General features: G+C 28.1%; 1 protein-coding gene across 4 annotated transcripts in view; it reads left to right on the top strand.

Annotated features, from left to right (window-relative positions):
• LOC142324086 (syntaxin-like) overlaps positions 1-15,781 on the top strand; it is a 206,194-nt gene extending 190,413 nt beyond the window's left edge. Inside the window, exon 9 of one of the 4 annotated variants that reach the window (XM_075364719.1) lies at positions 15,502-15,781. In XM_075364719.1, the coding sequence (XP_075220834.1) occupies positions 15,502-15,627 (126 nt within the window). In that variant the 3' untranslated portion in view covers positions 15,628-15,781. Of the gene's footprint in view, positions 1-4,252; positions 10,657-12,796; positions 13,042-15,501 lie in introns of those variants that run through there. The other 3 variants (XM_075364718.1, XM_075364720.1, XM_075364721.1) reach the window with 3 other exon arrangements.
• Positions 15,782-19,312: the final 3,531 nt, after the last annotated feature.

Genomic DNA, 19,312 nt, shown 5'->3' with positions numbered 1-19,312 from the left:
AGTATAGTGGTGGATCCACAGTTCATCTACAGTTATGAATTGACGCAAAAAATCTGACTTGTTTTCCTTAAACTGCTCCAACAGAGCCTTGGAAATGTTCATGCAATTTTGGTCTAAAGTAAGCAAAGGCAGCACCCAATGTGTGGATAGTTTACGCATATTCAATTTTTCAGTTAATATATGACAAACATTCTTTTGACATGCCTATAGCTTCTGCTATCTCTCTATCCTTAATTCATTGGTCGTCCAGTAGCATTTAGTGATCTTTTTCGATGATATCAGTGGTTGTTGCAGTTTTTGGCCGTCCTGAACGCTCATCATCAACCAAGCTGGTACGGCCATGTTTAAAATCAGCTGCTCATCTTTTCACAGTAGCAAATGATGGGATAGAGTCCCTGTAAACAGTGTCCAACTCAGTTTTAATTTGTATAGGGGTATTGCATTTCAAATCACGGCATGATATTCAATTTTTTCCATTTTCACAAAAACACTCACAATGGCTTACTCAAAATGATTATCAAACAACAAGTGAGTACAAAATGGCTGAAAGTTTAGTGAGACCTTTCAACGCATGCGCTAATACATTCTCTAACCTTCGTTGATGAATGCTGCCATCTTCATGTTGAGGCTCAAAATTTTTCAGACAGCCCTAGTGTATACAAAAGAAATAAAAGAAAAAATTCAGAAAATACATAAAAAGATTTTATAATTATCATTTAAAAATTAGTCTTGCTAAATTACAAAGGAATAAAGATATTTATAAAAAACTAGAGGCAAATCTATGGGTATCAAGAGTTGGCATCAGTAGCACAGTTATTTAATGATAATACTGGCATCTGGGCAAAAGCTAAAAATTAAATTTGAAGAATGCTTGCTTATTACTGGAAAAGAATTGCATTGTGGTATGATAAGAAGAATAAAGATGAAAGCTAAAACCACTAGTTGAAATAATTGATATAATAAAAAGTTAAAAATATGTGGATAATCAAAATTCAAGATCTGGACTATAGGAAGAGCAATTTTTGCTCTTTTCCATTAAATAAGCACATACCTACCAAATAACTTTTAGGCATACTTTTATAACTTTATTGCTTCCAATTTGTGTAAGTTTCTTAGGGAGTTTACAAACTTCATTTTTATTTTTCAAATATTATTTTTTATGAGAAAATTACATTTGATCCTGAATTTAGCTGCTTACTCTTACATGAATACAATAAGAAAAAAATGAATGTTTAATAACACAAGCTTGCAAAATTTGGTCTGTGGAATGTTTTTTAACTTCTGATAATTGATTCCTATGTATTTTTTTAGCGCTGGACCGAAAATAACCTTCATTTCATCAAAGAGGCGTCAGATTGCGTTTTTGTGACAAAAATGTTATTTCACAAATTTAAAAAAAAAATATTCACTGAATTTACATATTTTTGTGGCATTTTGATTTAACAAATCTTTCACTTCAAAAGCATTCAAAAACCAGAAATTCTGCACTAATTACAGCACAAACAATATGAAACTCACAGTCACAGCAACAGTAATAATGTTATAACCTACAAACAGCTGGAGAACATTGTGTGTTTTGTCATTTAACAGAAGTGACAACTCCAAAAACAAACTTATTCTCAAACTAAAAATGTAGATTGGGTAAAAAATGGCATGTCATTGTATCTCCAAAGCAAGAGCTATTGGTCATTTTACAGTGATTTTTAAATTCAGCAGATGGAAATACATAAGAAGCTATTTTTGAGCCCGAAACATTTTCATTATTGGGCAGTGATAATTATAGTAAAAATCCTCAGATACAAAGGAAATGACAGGTGGATCACTACAAAGTTTAAGCTGATATAAGGGTTCATAAAGTAATCAGGATTTTAGGGTTCATAAAGTAATTCAGCCCGAAACATTTTCATTATTGGGCAGTGATAATTATAGTAAAAATCCTCAGATACAAAGGAAATGACAGGTGGGTCACTACAAAGTTTAAGCTGATATAAGGGTTCATAAAGTAATCAGGATTTTCATAACTTTATAATAAAGAAAGTGCTTTGGGTAATGTTTTAAATAAGGATGTTCTTTTAGTATTCTACATGAGAATCATGTGTCAGAAATGTATGCTGTTGCTGCTATGTTGTAACATGTGCTATACATTGTGAAACAAAACAAATTCTATGAAAAATTGTACATTGATTTGAGTTCTACTAAGTTTACAGGAAGATTTCTGTATACTTTTCTTTTTAATTAAATCCACGTAAAGAAATATGCAGCTAATCGATTGTGCAATTTAGGAAGTCATCAGAAAATTAATCAACTCTGAAAAGTTTTGTTAATAATCTGACTTTTGTTCTGGTTGTAGGGATTTTACGGTTTCATTATAGTACTTTGTTGAAACTGTAAAACGGATCTTATTATTCAGGATGTTTTAAATCTGAATAGACCTATTTTGTTAAGAAAAACTTAAATGTGACAATTGCTTATAATAATAAAAAAAAAAAAAAAAATAATAATAATAACTATAAGCTCATATTGGTTCAATTCTTAATCGGTATAGGAATTCTACTAGTCTTTCTGTATTCGTTTAGCCAATAATAAAAAAGTATTGAATTGAGTGCTGAGGTCCCAATGGCAATGAAAGAGCTAATTTACTCATGTAAAAGGAAGATTCTCTTCTAAATATAGAACTTGTATTCATTCATGCCATTAATTTGAGTGCAAATATTATATCATTTCTTTGGGGAAAATATAAATAGCATACTAGTAACTGATGTAAATACCCAGGAATAAATGTGTGGAAAATGCTGTTTTACAAACCTAATAGCTTCTTTTAGACTACTTGATCCAGTTGTTTGGAGGATGTTTAAGGAAGAACTTTTCATTACTAAGCATAGGTCATTCTGGAAGTACCTGGTTACAATTTACTAGATTGTGATATCCTATGTTGAAGATAAAAATTGGTCACCAAGCTGCAAAAAAAGATCGAGTGGGGCTGTATCAGGGCGCATGGCCATTGGTTTAACGTGAAACAAGACCAGACCTTGAATGAAGTTCCTCCGAGCTACAGACTGACCAACTTAACTGTAAAGTTAAACAGGAGAGCCACCATTGTATTTGTACAGCACCGAGGAATTTAGTCTGAAGAAGAGGAATGTTGTGAGCTTTCGCTTGCTTTAAATTTCTGTAGAACCAAAGTCGATCACAAATGATGCAAGATAGACCAAACGGATTGTTTTCAAATACCGTTTTGAAACGATTGTCAGTTGCACACCAATGGTCTTGCATTGCATAAATTTGACTGATAATGTTAATATCCATCAGCTCAGGGACGTCTTTGACAGATGTATGGGTGTTATCTTCACTCGTGTTCATTAGTTCGGGTACAGCAGTGATAGAGGTGCTCGCACCATTAGTGTTGTTCACTATACTTTTTTAAGTGTTTACTTTAATTTTTTACACATAAATACTGTCCAAAATACATTTATTATTACTTAAATTGATCTATATTGACAAACTCTAAAACACAAACACACGAATCACCACACTATCACATCTAAGTCGTGAGGTACACTGAATGGAAATGAGTGAGAGTGCCAGTTTTGGCCGATCAGTGCTGTGCCCCTCCTCGCCAACCCGCTCAACAGTAATGCAAACTCAAAGTCGTATCGGCGAGCTGACCATGTAAGTTTAAAATGACACTGCATTTACGTCTCTGAGACTAATAGTTAGGGAGTTATTAAGGCAGGATGGTATAGACCTTTTCATTATGTTATAAATTTCTGTTGTGGTACCTGTGTGTTTTTAAAGATGTCTGAGGTCAAAATCTTTAAATGACAAGCCTAAATAAAACAAAGAAAAACGATTATTGACTTCTATCAAACCAGAAAACAAAATTGTTTTCATGGTAACTCAAGTTAAAGTCTTAAGTCAAAGCAACTATGTCTGTATTGTACGGACATAGGTACTTTGACTTAAAACTTTAACTTTTACAAAATGATGATCAATTGTTATGTATATAATTTAAATATGCGAGTTTTATACTTTTATATATTTCAATCATAAATTATATTCTCTCCTGAAGGTGGCAGAATAGCCAAAAGCGCTTGAGGGAAATGAATGATATATTGGTAAGCAGTTTATATAATATATAATAATTGTATTTTACCAACGGTGCCATATTAGAAAAACTTAATTTAAAACTGTCTTCTTTGTTCTATCATTAAAATGTATAAACTATTTGCTGAAACTATTCTTTTTTTTTCAGAAAAAGTTAATCATAATGGCTGTACTAGCTCTACTTACATTAATTTTAATCCTATGGCTAATTTCACATTTTAGTAGTAATAGCAAATGAATAAGTGAAGTACATTACAATAATATATGTGAATAGACTTGCTTAAATAATTTTTATTTATAGTTATATAATTTATTTGTTACTTAATATTATTGATGTACATAATAAAATAATGATTATTATCAATTAATGCAACTGTATGCTTACCAAAGATGTTACTAATTCTATGATAATAAATAAATAAATTAACTGATGTCATTAAGTGTGATAAATAATGTAATATTTTATTGTATAGGTTATATTAACAATTTGTTGTCAAAAAAAGTGATAAGTAAACAGTAAGGCCTTGAATGTAACTTAGTGAATACACAATGACATGAACATTTTTATTAATAATCTCCTACTTTACCTTCTAAAATTAAGTATGACAAGCTTATTAAATATACTGTGAACACAAAAGTCGTACTTACTGAATGTAAGATATGATAATGCTTGATGTTAATTTAAGTATTCAAGATTTCAGTAATCTATGATCAGAATATATTTTTTTTAAAGCAATAATAATTGCTTTGGTTCAAGTGAAGTTGAACAACATGGCATGTGCTTTATCTTTCATAGTACTTCCAAAACAAAAAAAAATCTGAGATTAACACATTCATGTAGTGAAGTAGTGTAATGTGGGAGATTGCTATTATGCTGGAAATTAAAATTTTCAAAAATCATCTGAAATACTGGATAAATAAATACTGGATAAATAGTTTATATAGAATTTCTAGATATTTTTCTCCTATCACTGCACTTTCAAAAAATCAATGGGCCGAGCATCTCTTGGTAGAATATTTCACTATTAACTATTACATCTGACCAGTTCAATTAAGTTTTGAGACAAATGTTATTGTATAATCTATTCCCATAAATAGCATTTTAATTGTTTACCTGGTTTGATAACTTAAAGGTTGCTTTCATTAGTTCAAAAATTATTTACAAATGTGTCCTTATTGGACTTCATTTAACAACAAATTGTGAAAATTGCAACCTACAGTCAAAACCAGTTTCTATGAGAGGATGTTTAATTACGGTATATAACATTAAACAATTTTTTTTGTAGAATTCTTTCAACTGAAAATCTTGAAATATCTTATTTAACAGTAAGCCTTTTTGTTGATTTCCTCAGACTTGAATGAGTGCCTGTAAAACGTTTAGTTTACATTCCTCACTTATTGCAGTTTTAGGTCTCCTGTTCTTGATCAGTCGATAATAACAGAGGTATGTTCTTAATAGTATTTCCTTAAGTTGTAGACTGTCTTATGAATTGTTAGAAATAAGTGAAAGTTCCACTCAATTATTGCATTAAAATTATTTTTGTGTCATGATTTCAGTGCAAAAATCCATACTCATTTGTTCATTTTTTTACAATAACAACTTTATGTTATTACCACAAATAATAAAAAAAAAAGAAAAAAGTATAAAATACTGTTGGATTGTGGTCAGCTGCTTTATTTGTGTGATATGATTGATTTAATACATGAAAATACAAGACCAGCAAGATTACAGCAAAGCAAAATAATAACAGTCTTTAAGCAGGGCTCTCTCAGCTTTTACATTTTAATGAATAGTGACTTCTGTTGTCACTTTTTTAAACAATTTGTTATTTTTATTGTCACTAATCTTAAATTCAGGTTAATTAGGCATTAACAAAGGACAATCTGTTTTTTCTTCTAAAGTATAGTGTACGATTTGGTTTCATACATTATAAGTGAAAATGAGGAGTTTATTAAGATTTATAAGGTTGACTGATGACAGCCAGAAGTCCTAAATGGTTCTGAAGATCTCTATCATGAAGTCATCTGTGATATGCAGCCAGTGTCAGAACACTTTGGCTAAGTACATCTCCAAATGATATTGTGTTGTACCTGAGTCTCTTATTCAGCCATTTGACACTTCTTCACAGTCTTTCAGTATGAAGGTAGTTCTTATTTGCATTTACTTCTCTGTATTTATTAATTTATTTGAGTGATCACTAAGGGTGGTCAACCTATGGTTGATTTTAAAATGTTGAAACCAGCTGTTTCAGAAGAGATGGTAAAATAATTTTCAAAATCATTTGACATATTACCCGTTAATGTTAGTTTTAATGACAAACTATCATGCCAAGATTTCTCAGAAATAATTAATAGGATATACCATTTTTTCATCTGCAAATTCCACAGAAATGGATTCTGTTGAATTTCAGTGAATGTACAGAATTGAATTCTGAAGATTTCATTGTTGAATAAGCACCTGCTTGCATTAATTTTCTGCCATGGAAATATGATTGCCATTAAAAACTGAAAAAACCACTGCCAATTTTTTGGCATTAAATTCCTGTACAAATATAATGGCTGCTTTCTCAGTTTTTTCATGAATTAAATCAACCATATCACACAAATAAAACAGCTGACCACAATCCAACAGTTCAAATTCTCATTTTAAAAAAAACAAGAATTTGTTACTAAATTAAATTCTGTTGCAAAAGATAGCATGTAACAGAATGAACTAAACTTCTTGAATTAACTGAAAATTGTTCTTATAAATTAAAGTTTTATTAATAATTTATTACTGAAAAAAAAAAAATCATGAAAGAAAACTAATTAAATGATGTAGTGTGATACTGTGTTATATGGTATAAAATTCTATCCTTTTTGTAATTTACCATCTAGTATAGATGTTATGTTGATACATAGAATGTTGCAATTAACATCTCAGTCACTAAGGTATTCAAGTATGGATGAAGGATTTATGTAGCAAAACATGTATGCTATGTACATTTTGTAACAAGACCAAATGGTCATTGGTTAATGCATAAATACTGAAATGAAGTTTTACTGTTGTTTTACTACTACACATTATGTTCCAATATTATTTATTTTTAATATCTTTCATTGAAAAAGATGCTTTTAGTGACAAAGGTACAGAACAGTAGTGGTAATTCATAAATATGTTCTTTACTATAATCAAATTTAAAAAAAATCCCTTTCAATTAATTAATTAACACTGAATTATACTTCAGTTTGCTTGCAAATTAGAGTTTTCTTGCACATATTAGATTTTATAAAGCTTTAGTTGAAAATTCAAAGTAACATGAATTTTTAATGACAACTTTACACAGAATGTATTATTCATTGTTTAAATTGAGGTCTTACTTTAATATGTACTGAAAAATAATTTGTTTTCTTAGTTAAATCAACATAGTCAAATAGTTTAATTAGTATATCTAATGTTAAGATTTTTTTTAAACAGATAATTTAATATACTATTTAAATAATATAAAATGACATGTTTTAAGAAAAAAAATAAAATAAATGTATATATAGTGCTATAGTGGATTATGAAATTGCAGTACTTTAAAATTTTTACAATTATAAGCATTCTTATAAATCAATAATTAATAAACAAAATAAATAATATGATTGTTTAAATTCAATTAAATCCATTTTGAAATCATGTTTAAGCTTATAAACATTATAGAATGTGTGTAAGAAAAATTAATTTTTACTGGAAAAAGTCTACTAAATATCAGAAACTATAATAATTGTTTGCTGTTTGCTTGTTGAGCATAAAAGGAATCTAATATTTAGAAGTATCAGAAAAAATGTTCAATGTATTGGCAAATACAAAAATTAATAATTTTCAAAATATTATATAGCTCATTTAGTGAAAGTTTTTTTTAATTTTTATATTAAAAAAAATATATATATATATGTGTAGAAAATATAAAGTACTGAAGAAATCTAAATAAAATATTTTTGATATAATGTGAAAAAATTGTGTTATATTAAAATATTATGTTATTCAGCAACACTGTTGCTGAATAAATGTATGACAGAAAATGTTTAATGTAAAAACAGATAATGCAAAATATTAGTTGGTACAACTGCATAAAAAAACCATTCATACAAGCAAAAAAGCAGATTTTATGGAACAATTTATTCTTTCTCCATAAAAAGGAAAATAGTGGTGTATAATGTCTGTGTCTGCAACTATATCTTAGACACTCTTCTGATCAAGCTATTTACAAGGTACTACTGTCTTTCCCACATTATCAAATGTGGTTTTTGTTTACCCACAAATATAACATCTACTTGTACAAATTCATTTATAATAAACTGAAGAAAATGAAGCTGAACATATATGTTCTGAAATATACCTTTGTATATTAATTGAAACTAACGCTTTATATTTCTAAATGAGTACCTCTCTGTCAATGTGATGGTAACTATAGCTCTGATGCAAATTTACAAAAAGTATGCACATAACATAAAAATAATGTTAATGTTAATAATTTTAATATTTTCCAGTGCCTGTTAACCATGATATGTTGCTATGTTCAACAAAATGTAGATTCTATGTGAAAAATATGTACTTTAGATAGAGACAGATAACTAACACTTTTTAAATAAAAATGAAACCACAAAAGTAAATTATGAAAACCTAAATCAAAAGACAAAATAAAATGTAAAAAATTAAGCTTAAAATATTAACAAAGATGGTAAATGTGTATGTTTATATGCACTTTCATGCATACTAAATGTGAAAATACTGAAAAATTGTATGACAAAAACTGCTAATTTCTGTTATTTTGCATTAAACATTTTACATTGTTATTAGAAAGTAAAAACTATTGTAAAATGAAATTTATGAAAATATAAAACTGTTTTTATACATAAATTAAAAGAAAACTTATATAATAAAAATTGAAAGAAAATTGAAGCAGATAAGTAAAATTCAATCAACATGACTAAATGTAAAGATATATTAAATACTTAAAAATAAAGTGATCCCTGGTAATAACCTCCCTAAAAAAAGGAAACACACAAGACTTGTGTTATCAGTATTCCTTTACTAAACAGGGAATGACCTCATCTGGTTTATGAATTGGGAACACAGGTCAGTGATAAGGAGGCTAATTTAGTATTACATTAAATATTTATGAATAATGAATGTTTAAATGATAGAAATACTTTAAATAATTAAAATATTTGAATTTGTCAAAAACGTATTTTATAAATCTACCAAAGACAAGTTGAATTAAAAAAGTATTTCTTCTAACAGTGTGTCATCTTAATCTCCTGTAATGCTGCATAAATACTATTTTTTTTAAAAAATACCAATTATTAGAATAGTTTTAAGTATTTTTCCAAACAAGTCTACAAAATTTCATTATATAAAACAAAAAACTTTTCTCATAAAATAAATAATTCTTCATGCAAAAGGTAGAGCAACATAATTTACTTGCAGTATTTCAGATCCATGGTACAACCAGGAGAGTACTGTATTCAGAAGTTATATTTTTCAAAGATCTTTTCTGACCTAATTATATGGCTCTTTCATCAGTGGAATTATTGGTAACACAGGTAACTTGCTGATGAAGGAGATAAACAATCAGTTTTGAAAGATCTTCTGAAAACACAATTTCCTTATATATTCAAAGTTAGCTATGAAAATTAATTAAGTATCAAATAAAAAAACATCAGTTTGGAGAATTACATATAACTACAGGAAAAATGTGTAGTGAATAGCAATTCTTTTAAAATAACAGTTAGTCAATTAATTTTATTTTATTTAATGCTTATAAAACAGCTTGTACATTTAAATAACTATTAAAAATAATTTTTTTTTTCTTGAATGACATATCATCTCTAGTTTTAAGAATGGTTTTTTGAATCCATCCTCTTTAGATTAGTTTCCATTTCCTTGCTGCTGTAAGTACTTCACAATGAGCATAATTGAGGAAAAACAAAATAAATGAAACTAATTGTTATACTGAATGGTGATTAAGAAGATTGTTTTATTTCTAGTTGTGATATACTGATTTTAATTGGTACTAACAGGAACATTGAAATCATTGAAATTTCTTTAAACAATGATTAAATATATTATTATGAAAGATGCAAACATTTTATAATTATAAGTATTGAATGTGTATATATATATTTTTTCAAACAATACTACTAGTTCTCTTAGCACTAGTAAACAACTGATTTAAAGCAGATAGTCAGAAAAAATGACTGAAATTTATAACATGTTCAATAGAATAACTTGTTTTTAACAAAATCTCACTAAAACTAAAGGTAAAAATATAAGCTAATATTTTAAAATTATGTTTAAAATATTGCAATTAATTTTTTTTTCTATAAATTTCAGAAATTAAAAAAATATATTAAATAAAAGTGTTTATGTTCTACTTAGATAAGATATATTTAGTCATATTTTACATAAATACTAATAATTAAACATTTTTTAATGGAAATTTGTAGAAATATAATTACAAAAATTGTTTACATAAAAAAATGGAATAAAATGAATTATCTGATGGTAATTTTATTAGATAAATAAATATTTAAAAAGTATTAAAATTTTTTTTTTTTAAGTTTCAGGTATGATGAATCCCATTTATTTCTAATGCTTTAGTCGTATGTTTATTCACTGATGACAATAAAAATAGATTAAAAAATTATATAATTATTAATTTAAAATAAATTCAATCAAATTTTAAAAAACTGGGGAATATATTATAGAGTGTTATATGTACTGAAGTACGTACTTAGAATATAATACAAACTGCTTTATTTTAAGGCTAAGGTTTTAAAAATGTTACCTTTGTCCAAGCTAGTTCTCAGTCTATATAAAGGTAATTGAGAAACTGGGAATAACAAAAATTATGTTGAAACTGGATCTAATACATACATTTGAAATTTGTGTCTTAAAAATTGTGTTTTATCCTTTAGGATGATTTTTAAGTGGTTTTTAGAGTTTTATATGTATTTCTTCTACTCAAATGTGTGTTGTTTATATAATTTGTTGATTCTTTGTAATTTTTGTATGTTGTTGATTGTTAGGGAAAATCTAATTTATTAAAGTAGATTCAATAGTGAAGTAAAGTCCTTTTACATTTTTTTTTGTAACATTCTGGGAAAGCTATGTTTTGTTTGACCTATATAGAACTTTTACTAATAATCAAATAGGTATGTACTTGGTAAATACATTTTTTTATTGTTAGAGTGAGTTTTTGTCTGGTAGTGTACAATTAATAAACATTCCAATAATAGACCTGTACCAGGTGTCTCAAATGTTAATTCTTTTACTGGTTTTTTTATATGAATACAAATTAGCTTGACAGAACGGGACACTACACATTTGACACCTGGTAGTATCGGACCCCTCTCAAATGTTAACTACACTTCGATCTTAGCCAAGAGGCCGAGAAGCGATTCTCAAATGTTAACTGTGAATTTAAACAAAACATCTGGGTCTTAATCATTTAAATATGACTAAACTTCTTTTTTTAAATTGTCAACATTGAAACTAACAGCTAACCTTGTATACAGTTGATTTCCATGTTTCACTGTTGATAATACTTTTTATTTCCATAATCATTAAAGCTTTCGCTTAGTCTTTTATTTCCAATGTGTTTTAACAATTGAAGCTTGGGTATTTTTGGTTGAAATTTTGTTGTTGTAGTATGTAGAATATATGAAAGAAATGCTTCATTTAAGGTTTCCAGACATCAATGTTCTACAACAAAATACTACACAGAACTTGATCACTATGTACTGAGAAATTGAATTTATTGATATCTGGAGGGTCACATATTCTGACAAAGAACTGGATAGTTTGGGCTAGTTTTTGGGAGTGCAACAAATGCCTTACTACTGCTAAGGGACAAGTGGTAATGCTCTGTAACATTTCATGAACAACACCAAGACCTTGTACTGATGACATGTTTATAACAAAAAAAAATATTTTCCCAATGAGAAATAAATGGAGTAAAATTGGTTTTGATAATTTTTTCATATAACTAAAGAAAGAAGTATATTTTCACTGGTTTTCAAATTTGTTGCATATAACTAAACTTTGAATTAGTAGCCAGAAAATCATAAAAATACTGGGTAAAAATCAGTTCACATTGATGCTTATCCAGAAAAAAAACATATGTGTTTTATATAAAATTTCTATTTTTACTATTTCAGTTAGAAGTTCTTATGTAACCTTTCATATTAGTAACATATGAGGTGTAACATGCCAAAATGCAGTATATCCATCATAAGACATTTGTAAGGAAATGCAAAAAAACATTTATTCACTTAAACATAGTATAAAATAATCATAGTCTTAAGTAATTTGATCCTTGGTAGCATGATTATTATGAACAAATTTATCCCAATGAAGTATGTCATTACAAATTTATATAAAAATTTTGAGAAAAATAATTAGATTAGGTAAATAGATAAAAACTATTAAATTAATTTCTATCACTAGTGTTCAGCAATCAAAATAAAGACATTTTCCATTATCTGCCATCTGCCATGTATAAATAGTAATGAGCTACAATAAATGATTATTGAAATAAAATTTTAAAAGAGAGAATTGGCCAAGAATCATTTACAAACGTGATTGATTTATTAAGAATTTAAGTAGGAGGTTTTACAGTTTGTGAAACTTCTATCATTTCTAATACATCTTCATACATTTCAGGATTCCAATCAAGGAAACAATGGAGATTTGAAGGACTGGTTGAACAATCTATTGTCTCGTGTAATAATAATAATAATAATAAAAAATCACTTTCCAATTTTTATATTAAAGTTTTTGTTTTCTGTATTTATAAACAAACTCATGGAAGAAAATTGGGTAACCCAGTCCTGGATTTCTATTTTTTTTCATAAATAACCTAGAATTAAAATCTGAAAGTAAATTACAACAATTCCTGAAAGTTTAATTGATAAGAAAATTTTTTTACACAATGAGTGGAGGAATTTGTATAGATTGTATAATATTCTGGATACCTTTTTTAAACTGAAAATTTAAAAAAATGAAATTTTGTGTAGTTAAAAGAAGACTGGATTTAAGTATAATGAAATGGTCTCCTAGTCAGGGATTTGTCTTGTATAAAGAAGTGAATTTTATTAATGAGTGTATATGTAGTATTAATATCTACATTAATTAACAGTTTTCAAAGAATGGAGCTAATTTATATGAATGAATAATTATACTCGTACTTCAGTACTTCTCATTGTGTTCAATGTGCAATAAAAAGGAAGTGGAAGATATCTTTCATTTCACTGCTGTGTGTCCTATAATATGAAAAATTTTATTACTTTAAAAATATATATTATTATAAGTGAATTAAAATACTTACTTAAATGGCAATAAATATATTCTAGTTAATAAATTTTGCAAATACATATGACATATCGATTTAATTTGATTCAAGATCATTATTATTAATTTTTTTTGTTTAAATAATATTATTTATTTTAATGGTTTGTTAAAAGAATGACAATCCTTCAGACAGTCTAAAGAATTTGAGTGTTGGGAAGTGGTATGATTTTATTTTATTTTTTCTTTCTTTTTTTTTGTAAATAGACAAATTGTAGTTGCTATTGTTGCTAGAGAAAATTCATTGTTTCATTGTTGAAAAATGATAAATGGGCTATTATAAGACAGCCATGGAAAAGCATATAATGGCCAGTCTGAGTGGGAGTTTAATGGGAGATGGTGAGTTGTATATACGAGGTGTGTGAGAAAAGTAATGAAACTGGTAACACTGCGAGCGATCTGGCTACGCTGTATCTACCGATCTGTGCTAGACCAGTTTGTTCATCCCTTCCACATGCTCAGTACGAGTTTCTACTCCATTCAGCCAACACATTGTTTTAGACAGCACCATCATTGAAGTTGTGTTTTTGTTTTGTGTTATGAAATGGAGCATCGGAATTTAGAGCAAGGTTGTGCTATCGAGTTTTGTGTTAAACTTGGTGAATCCGCAAGTGTGACCTTTGAAAAGTTGAAACAGGCCTATGGGAACATTGCTTATCAAGAGCACAAGTTTTCCGCAGGCACAAATCATTTTTGGAAGGCTGAGAACATGTTGAAGATCAACCTCGCTGAGGGATACCTTCAACTTCAAAATCTGATGAAAATGTTGATCATGTGAGGGTTCTTGTGAGATCAGACTGTCGTTTAGCAATAAGGATGATGAGTGAACAGTTAAATTTAAACACTTTCATCATACGTAAAATTTTGACAGACTATTTGGATATGCGAAGGGTTTGTGCGAAATTGGTGCTGAAAAACCTCACAACGGAACAGAAGGACAATCGAACAAACATGTGTGTTGATCTTCTTGAGAGGATTGACAATGACCAAGAATTCTTCAATCGAGTGATCACAGGTGATGAATCCTGGATATTTGAGTACAATCCTGAAACAAAGCGGCAAAGCGAAGAGTGGCACACTCCGTAATCTCCTCAACTGAAAAAATGTCGAATGAGCAAATCAAAGATCAAAACCATGCTGATTTGCTTTTTTGACAGTAGGGGTATAGTGCATAAAGAATTTGTTCCTCCAGGATACACTGTCAACCAAGTGTTTTACAAAGGTGTCCTTGAAAGGCTCAGGAAAAGAGTGATTCGCGTGAGACCAGACATTGCAGACAAGTGGATGCTTCATCATGGCAATGCCCCGTCTCACACGGCCGTTTCCATCAGGGAATTTTTTACCTCAAAACGCATTCCTACAGTTCCTCAACCCCCCTATTCACCTGATTTGAGTCCTTGTGACTTTTTCCTTTTCCCAAAATTGAAACATGTCTTAAAAGGACATCATTTTGGAGCTCTGGAGAACATTCAAAAGACTGTGACCAACCAGTTAAAAGCCCTACCAGTTGAATCCTTCCAGCGCTGCTACTAGGAGTGGTAACAATGACTCTGCGGGTGTATAGCTGCCCAAGGGAACTATTTTGAAGGGAATAATATTGTTGTTTGAAAAAAATAAAAACTTTGTTAAGTCAGTCTTGTTACTTTCTCACACACCTCATATGTTAGTTTCTCACTTTTGATTTCAATATTCCCAAGCAAAATTGTAAGAGTGTAATTTTCTTGGTAAACAGCTATTTTTATAATTCTTGATAAGTATATCTTTTATAAACTTTCAAAAGTACTAATTTTTATTTAAATAATTTTTTTTTTTATTGTTAATAATTCTTTTATTAATTTTTGTTTATTTATATTAATTTTAACAATTTTCTCTTTGTCTAATGACAATTGTTTAACAATTGAAATTTGAACTTTTGAAGTTTCTATTTTTATAAAATGGTCATTCTCTTTGATTTATTTAAGAGAAAGATTATTCTCTGAAGTTTTATTATTTGTCTTGTTTTTATTTTCATTGTATTTAAGGCTGAAATGAGACACAAAAATCTATTTCCTCAATCTAAAATCAAGTCATTATCTGTCAGCATGGGGTTGTGTAAAACTTCCCACTCACACAAAGTAATTGCATCATTTTTTTATTTATTTGTTTAATGAAACAAATGGAATTCAACTTTAAATAGTAAAATATGAAACTATTGCAAGAAGAATTAAGACTAACACTAGTGACTGAGTATTGTGGTTAATGATTAAATGTCACTGTGTCAATAGTAACTATAATTGCAATAGCTATCTATTTATAATGATGTTCATATAATAAAGGAAAATTTTGTTTAAATTAACATAAATGTTTAATTATTTTTTACATATTGCTTTGAAGTTGAAAACAATTTTAAAGTAGCACTTATAATGCATAAAAACTGAGAAAACCCATCAATTACATTCATGAACTATAACCGTCTAAAAAAATTTTTTATTACATCAAACTAATGTGATATAAATGTAGGAAGCAGCTCAGTAGTATATCACAAGCAAAAAATTGGTAGAAACAAATACACAAATAAATGTGTTAGAAACAAAGTAAGATAATGTATAAAGTGAACAAGAAACAGAAAAAAATTTCAGGATGTCTATAAGTGAAAATAAAAAAAAAAATTTTCAAACATGGGATCAAAATGTTTCATTATAGAGTAATAAACTTGTGAAAAATTTCATCCTGATTTCGACTTCAAGAGTAAAATCAAGGGATAAATTTGATTATTTCATTAGGTTTTTGACCTGAAAAAAATAATAAAACAGATCCCAGAACTGTCTAGTATTTTTTTTAGAATGTTACTATAAAGTACATGAAACTAAAATAGGAAAATACAATTTTTTAGGTTTGACAGACAATTTCATTAAATGCTAATAAACAAATAAAATTTTATGGCATAATTTGTAGAGAACTTATTTCTGTGAGAAATAATATGTAAGTGATATTAAGTGAACATAAAGAAGAATTTAAGAAATTTAACTTTTATTAAAAATAAAACAGACCAAAATATGGAAGAAAATTACTGTATTATAATTTTAAACTAAACTAAGAATATATATATATATATATGAATTTTTTTCTTTATTTTTACTTGGAAAACATGTCCTGAAATGTATCCGTTTCTTCATGAGAATTCTGTAGAAACTATAAATAATAAATTATTTCAAAAAGAATGCAACCCATAGAATGTGGGTGTATATGTTAAGTCTGAGTAAATTAAAAAACTCTATTTTACAATGGCAACACTACACAAAAATTATGGCACAATTACACATAGCAACTGAAATATCTTTATCATACTCTAGTGTCATTTCAGTATCCACTTATAACATTGTTGTTAGTTTCAATCTAATTTTGATGAAAATTTCATTGAGGTGCTTAATCATATTTTGTTATCAAGTCTTGGTTTCACCCGAATAACTACGTCAACAGTTAAATATGGAAAGATTTAATTCCACTCATTCTTAATGAACAACTAATACACATGCATAAAGTTGGTGTTTGGTGTGTAGTCTCTCATGCAATGTAATAGGTCCCTTACGTTTTAATAAAACTTGAATAATGAAGTTTACCATGACTTAAGCCAACGACTTATTGTCACAGTACAAATGAAACAACAACGTCTCAAGAACATTTTGATATCACTTAATTTTAACAAACTTTGGTAACCAAGATCTATAGATCTTACCCTACCACCTCTTCTCTCTTTTCAAGATATTAAAAAACATAAATTTTAAGAACAAATCTCACAAACTTGATGAATTAAAAACTAACATTTTAAGTGGGATTTCTAGACTAACATTTTAACTGTGATATCACTATGCGCTGGAATGGTGTGCAAATGGTGCTAGCCTTCCTGAGCAGTAGGTTTGTAGTTTGAGGTCTGGTGATCTCTTGTACTTTCCCAGATCATCATTTCAATGAGTTTTAATTAACAACAAATTCTGGTTTGACAGTCCATGAATGGGGGTGGATGCTCCAACAGGAACACTAATTATAACATAAACAAGGATCAGAAATAAAAAAAAGTGCACTATCTTGTTGAATGTAATAAAAACCAATCAATTAGAGACTATGAAAAGTGACTGCAACTGTTATAAAACAGGTAAGAATCTGTGTCCAAGTTACAGGGAATTGTTTTCAACATCTATTGTGTAAGTAGTATTATATGTATGAGTTAAATGTGTTTGTAATTTGTAATACTTTAACTCGCTCATTTATAGTTTAAATGAGCAAGCTAAAATAAAGACTGAATGTTGTGTATTACTGGTAAAAAAGAAATTTAATTTGAAGATAGAAACGATAATAGAATATAATTGTTATAAATATTAATAAATAATTTATTAAACTAAATCAGAACAGCAAAATGTAGATAAATTGCAATTTAAATTGTACTCATTGCTTTTTTTCAATGTCTTACCTTTTTTTTGTTACAACTGTTTTTGCAGTAAGAATTGTATCAGCAGGTGGTTGTAGCTAATCGATTACAATTTATAAGCCCTGTAAAGCAATTATGCTTTACAGGGTTTGAATCTCAGATGTTTCATTTGTAATGTTATAATCTAAAGTAAATTAATAGTTGACACTCTCTAAGAATTGAATGAGGAAGCTTATTATTCCCTGTAGGCTATTTATTATAGAGTAGTAACAGTATTATAATACATAGAGCAACAATTACAAAGTGTAATTATTGCTTATTACAAAATCTGCAATTAAAGCTATATTTTCACAATAATGCATAAACAACAATGGATTTAATGGAAATGTGTTAATAGGTGTGTAGATTACAACTGAAATAACAAATCTCCATACCATACGTATAATATCGTATTAAAATCATATTCATATAAAGAGCTTTAAAATAATTCAAATATTTAAATACATAATCCCCCTTGCTATAATATACAACAGAGGGAAGTTATAAAACTCTACTTTTACAGGCATTTCTTGATGTTTTTAATATTTCCTACTCTAACAATTCTAAAATTTAAGGTAAAATTCTAAATGAATGCAAATGTGTGCTTGGGTTTGATCATGTTTGAATGTTTTTTTTATCAAGTTAGCAGGATAAATTTGAAAATTAAACTGTTAATTAAAAAATTAAATAAAAAAATTTCTCCAATTTGAGTATGAGTATTTTACTATCTCTGGCTTTATATTGCAGATATAGTTAAATCCACAATAATGGAATTTGGTTTGATGTTTATTATTTGAGATATATCAGTATCACAAGACACTGTATCTGTGCTAGAAAAATTGAAAATTGAAGTTTTCATTTTTTTCAGAAATGTTCTTCTTAGGTTGTAGGCATACTCAACTCCAATCTAGAAAAGATTTAATCTCCAAACTGATAAATAGAGGGTACAACTGTTTTCTAATCTTTGGATTTAAAAAAAATTTACATTAAAAAAATGAGAAGATTGCAATTGATTTTAAAAAATTTTACATTAAAAAAGCGAGAAGTTTACAATCTGATAAGTTTCATATGTTATTCTACTGGAAAACATTTTTAATAATGAATTTCAGAGGTTTAAAAAGTGTACAGCCCATCAAAACAATATAAAATTTATATATATATTTGCAATTAGTTTAATGCTAAACTAGAATGATGGGTTTCATTAAGTTTCTGAATTATTTGGTTACTAAAATCTAGTATAGTTTTTATTCACTGCGTTCTTAGAAACATTTTTTATTGTCTTCAGTCACTTGACTGGTTTGATGCAGCTTTCCAAGATTCCCTATCTAGTGCTAGTCGTTTCATTTCGGTATACCCTTAGAAACATATGTTTCTATAATTTTTGGCAA

The sequence above is a fragment of the Lycorma delicatula genome, chromosome 4 (genome assembly GCF_047948215.1).
Source record: "Lycorma delicatula isolate Av1 chromosome 4, ASM4794821v1, whole genome shotgun sequence".
NCBI classification, from domain to species: Eukaryota; Metazoa; Arthropoda; class Insecta; order Hemiptera; family Fulgoridae; genus Lycorma; species Lycorma delicatula.
Note: the sequence above shows the minus strand (reverse complement) of the source record. Positions and strands in the feature narration are given on the sequence as shown.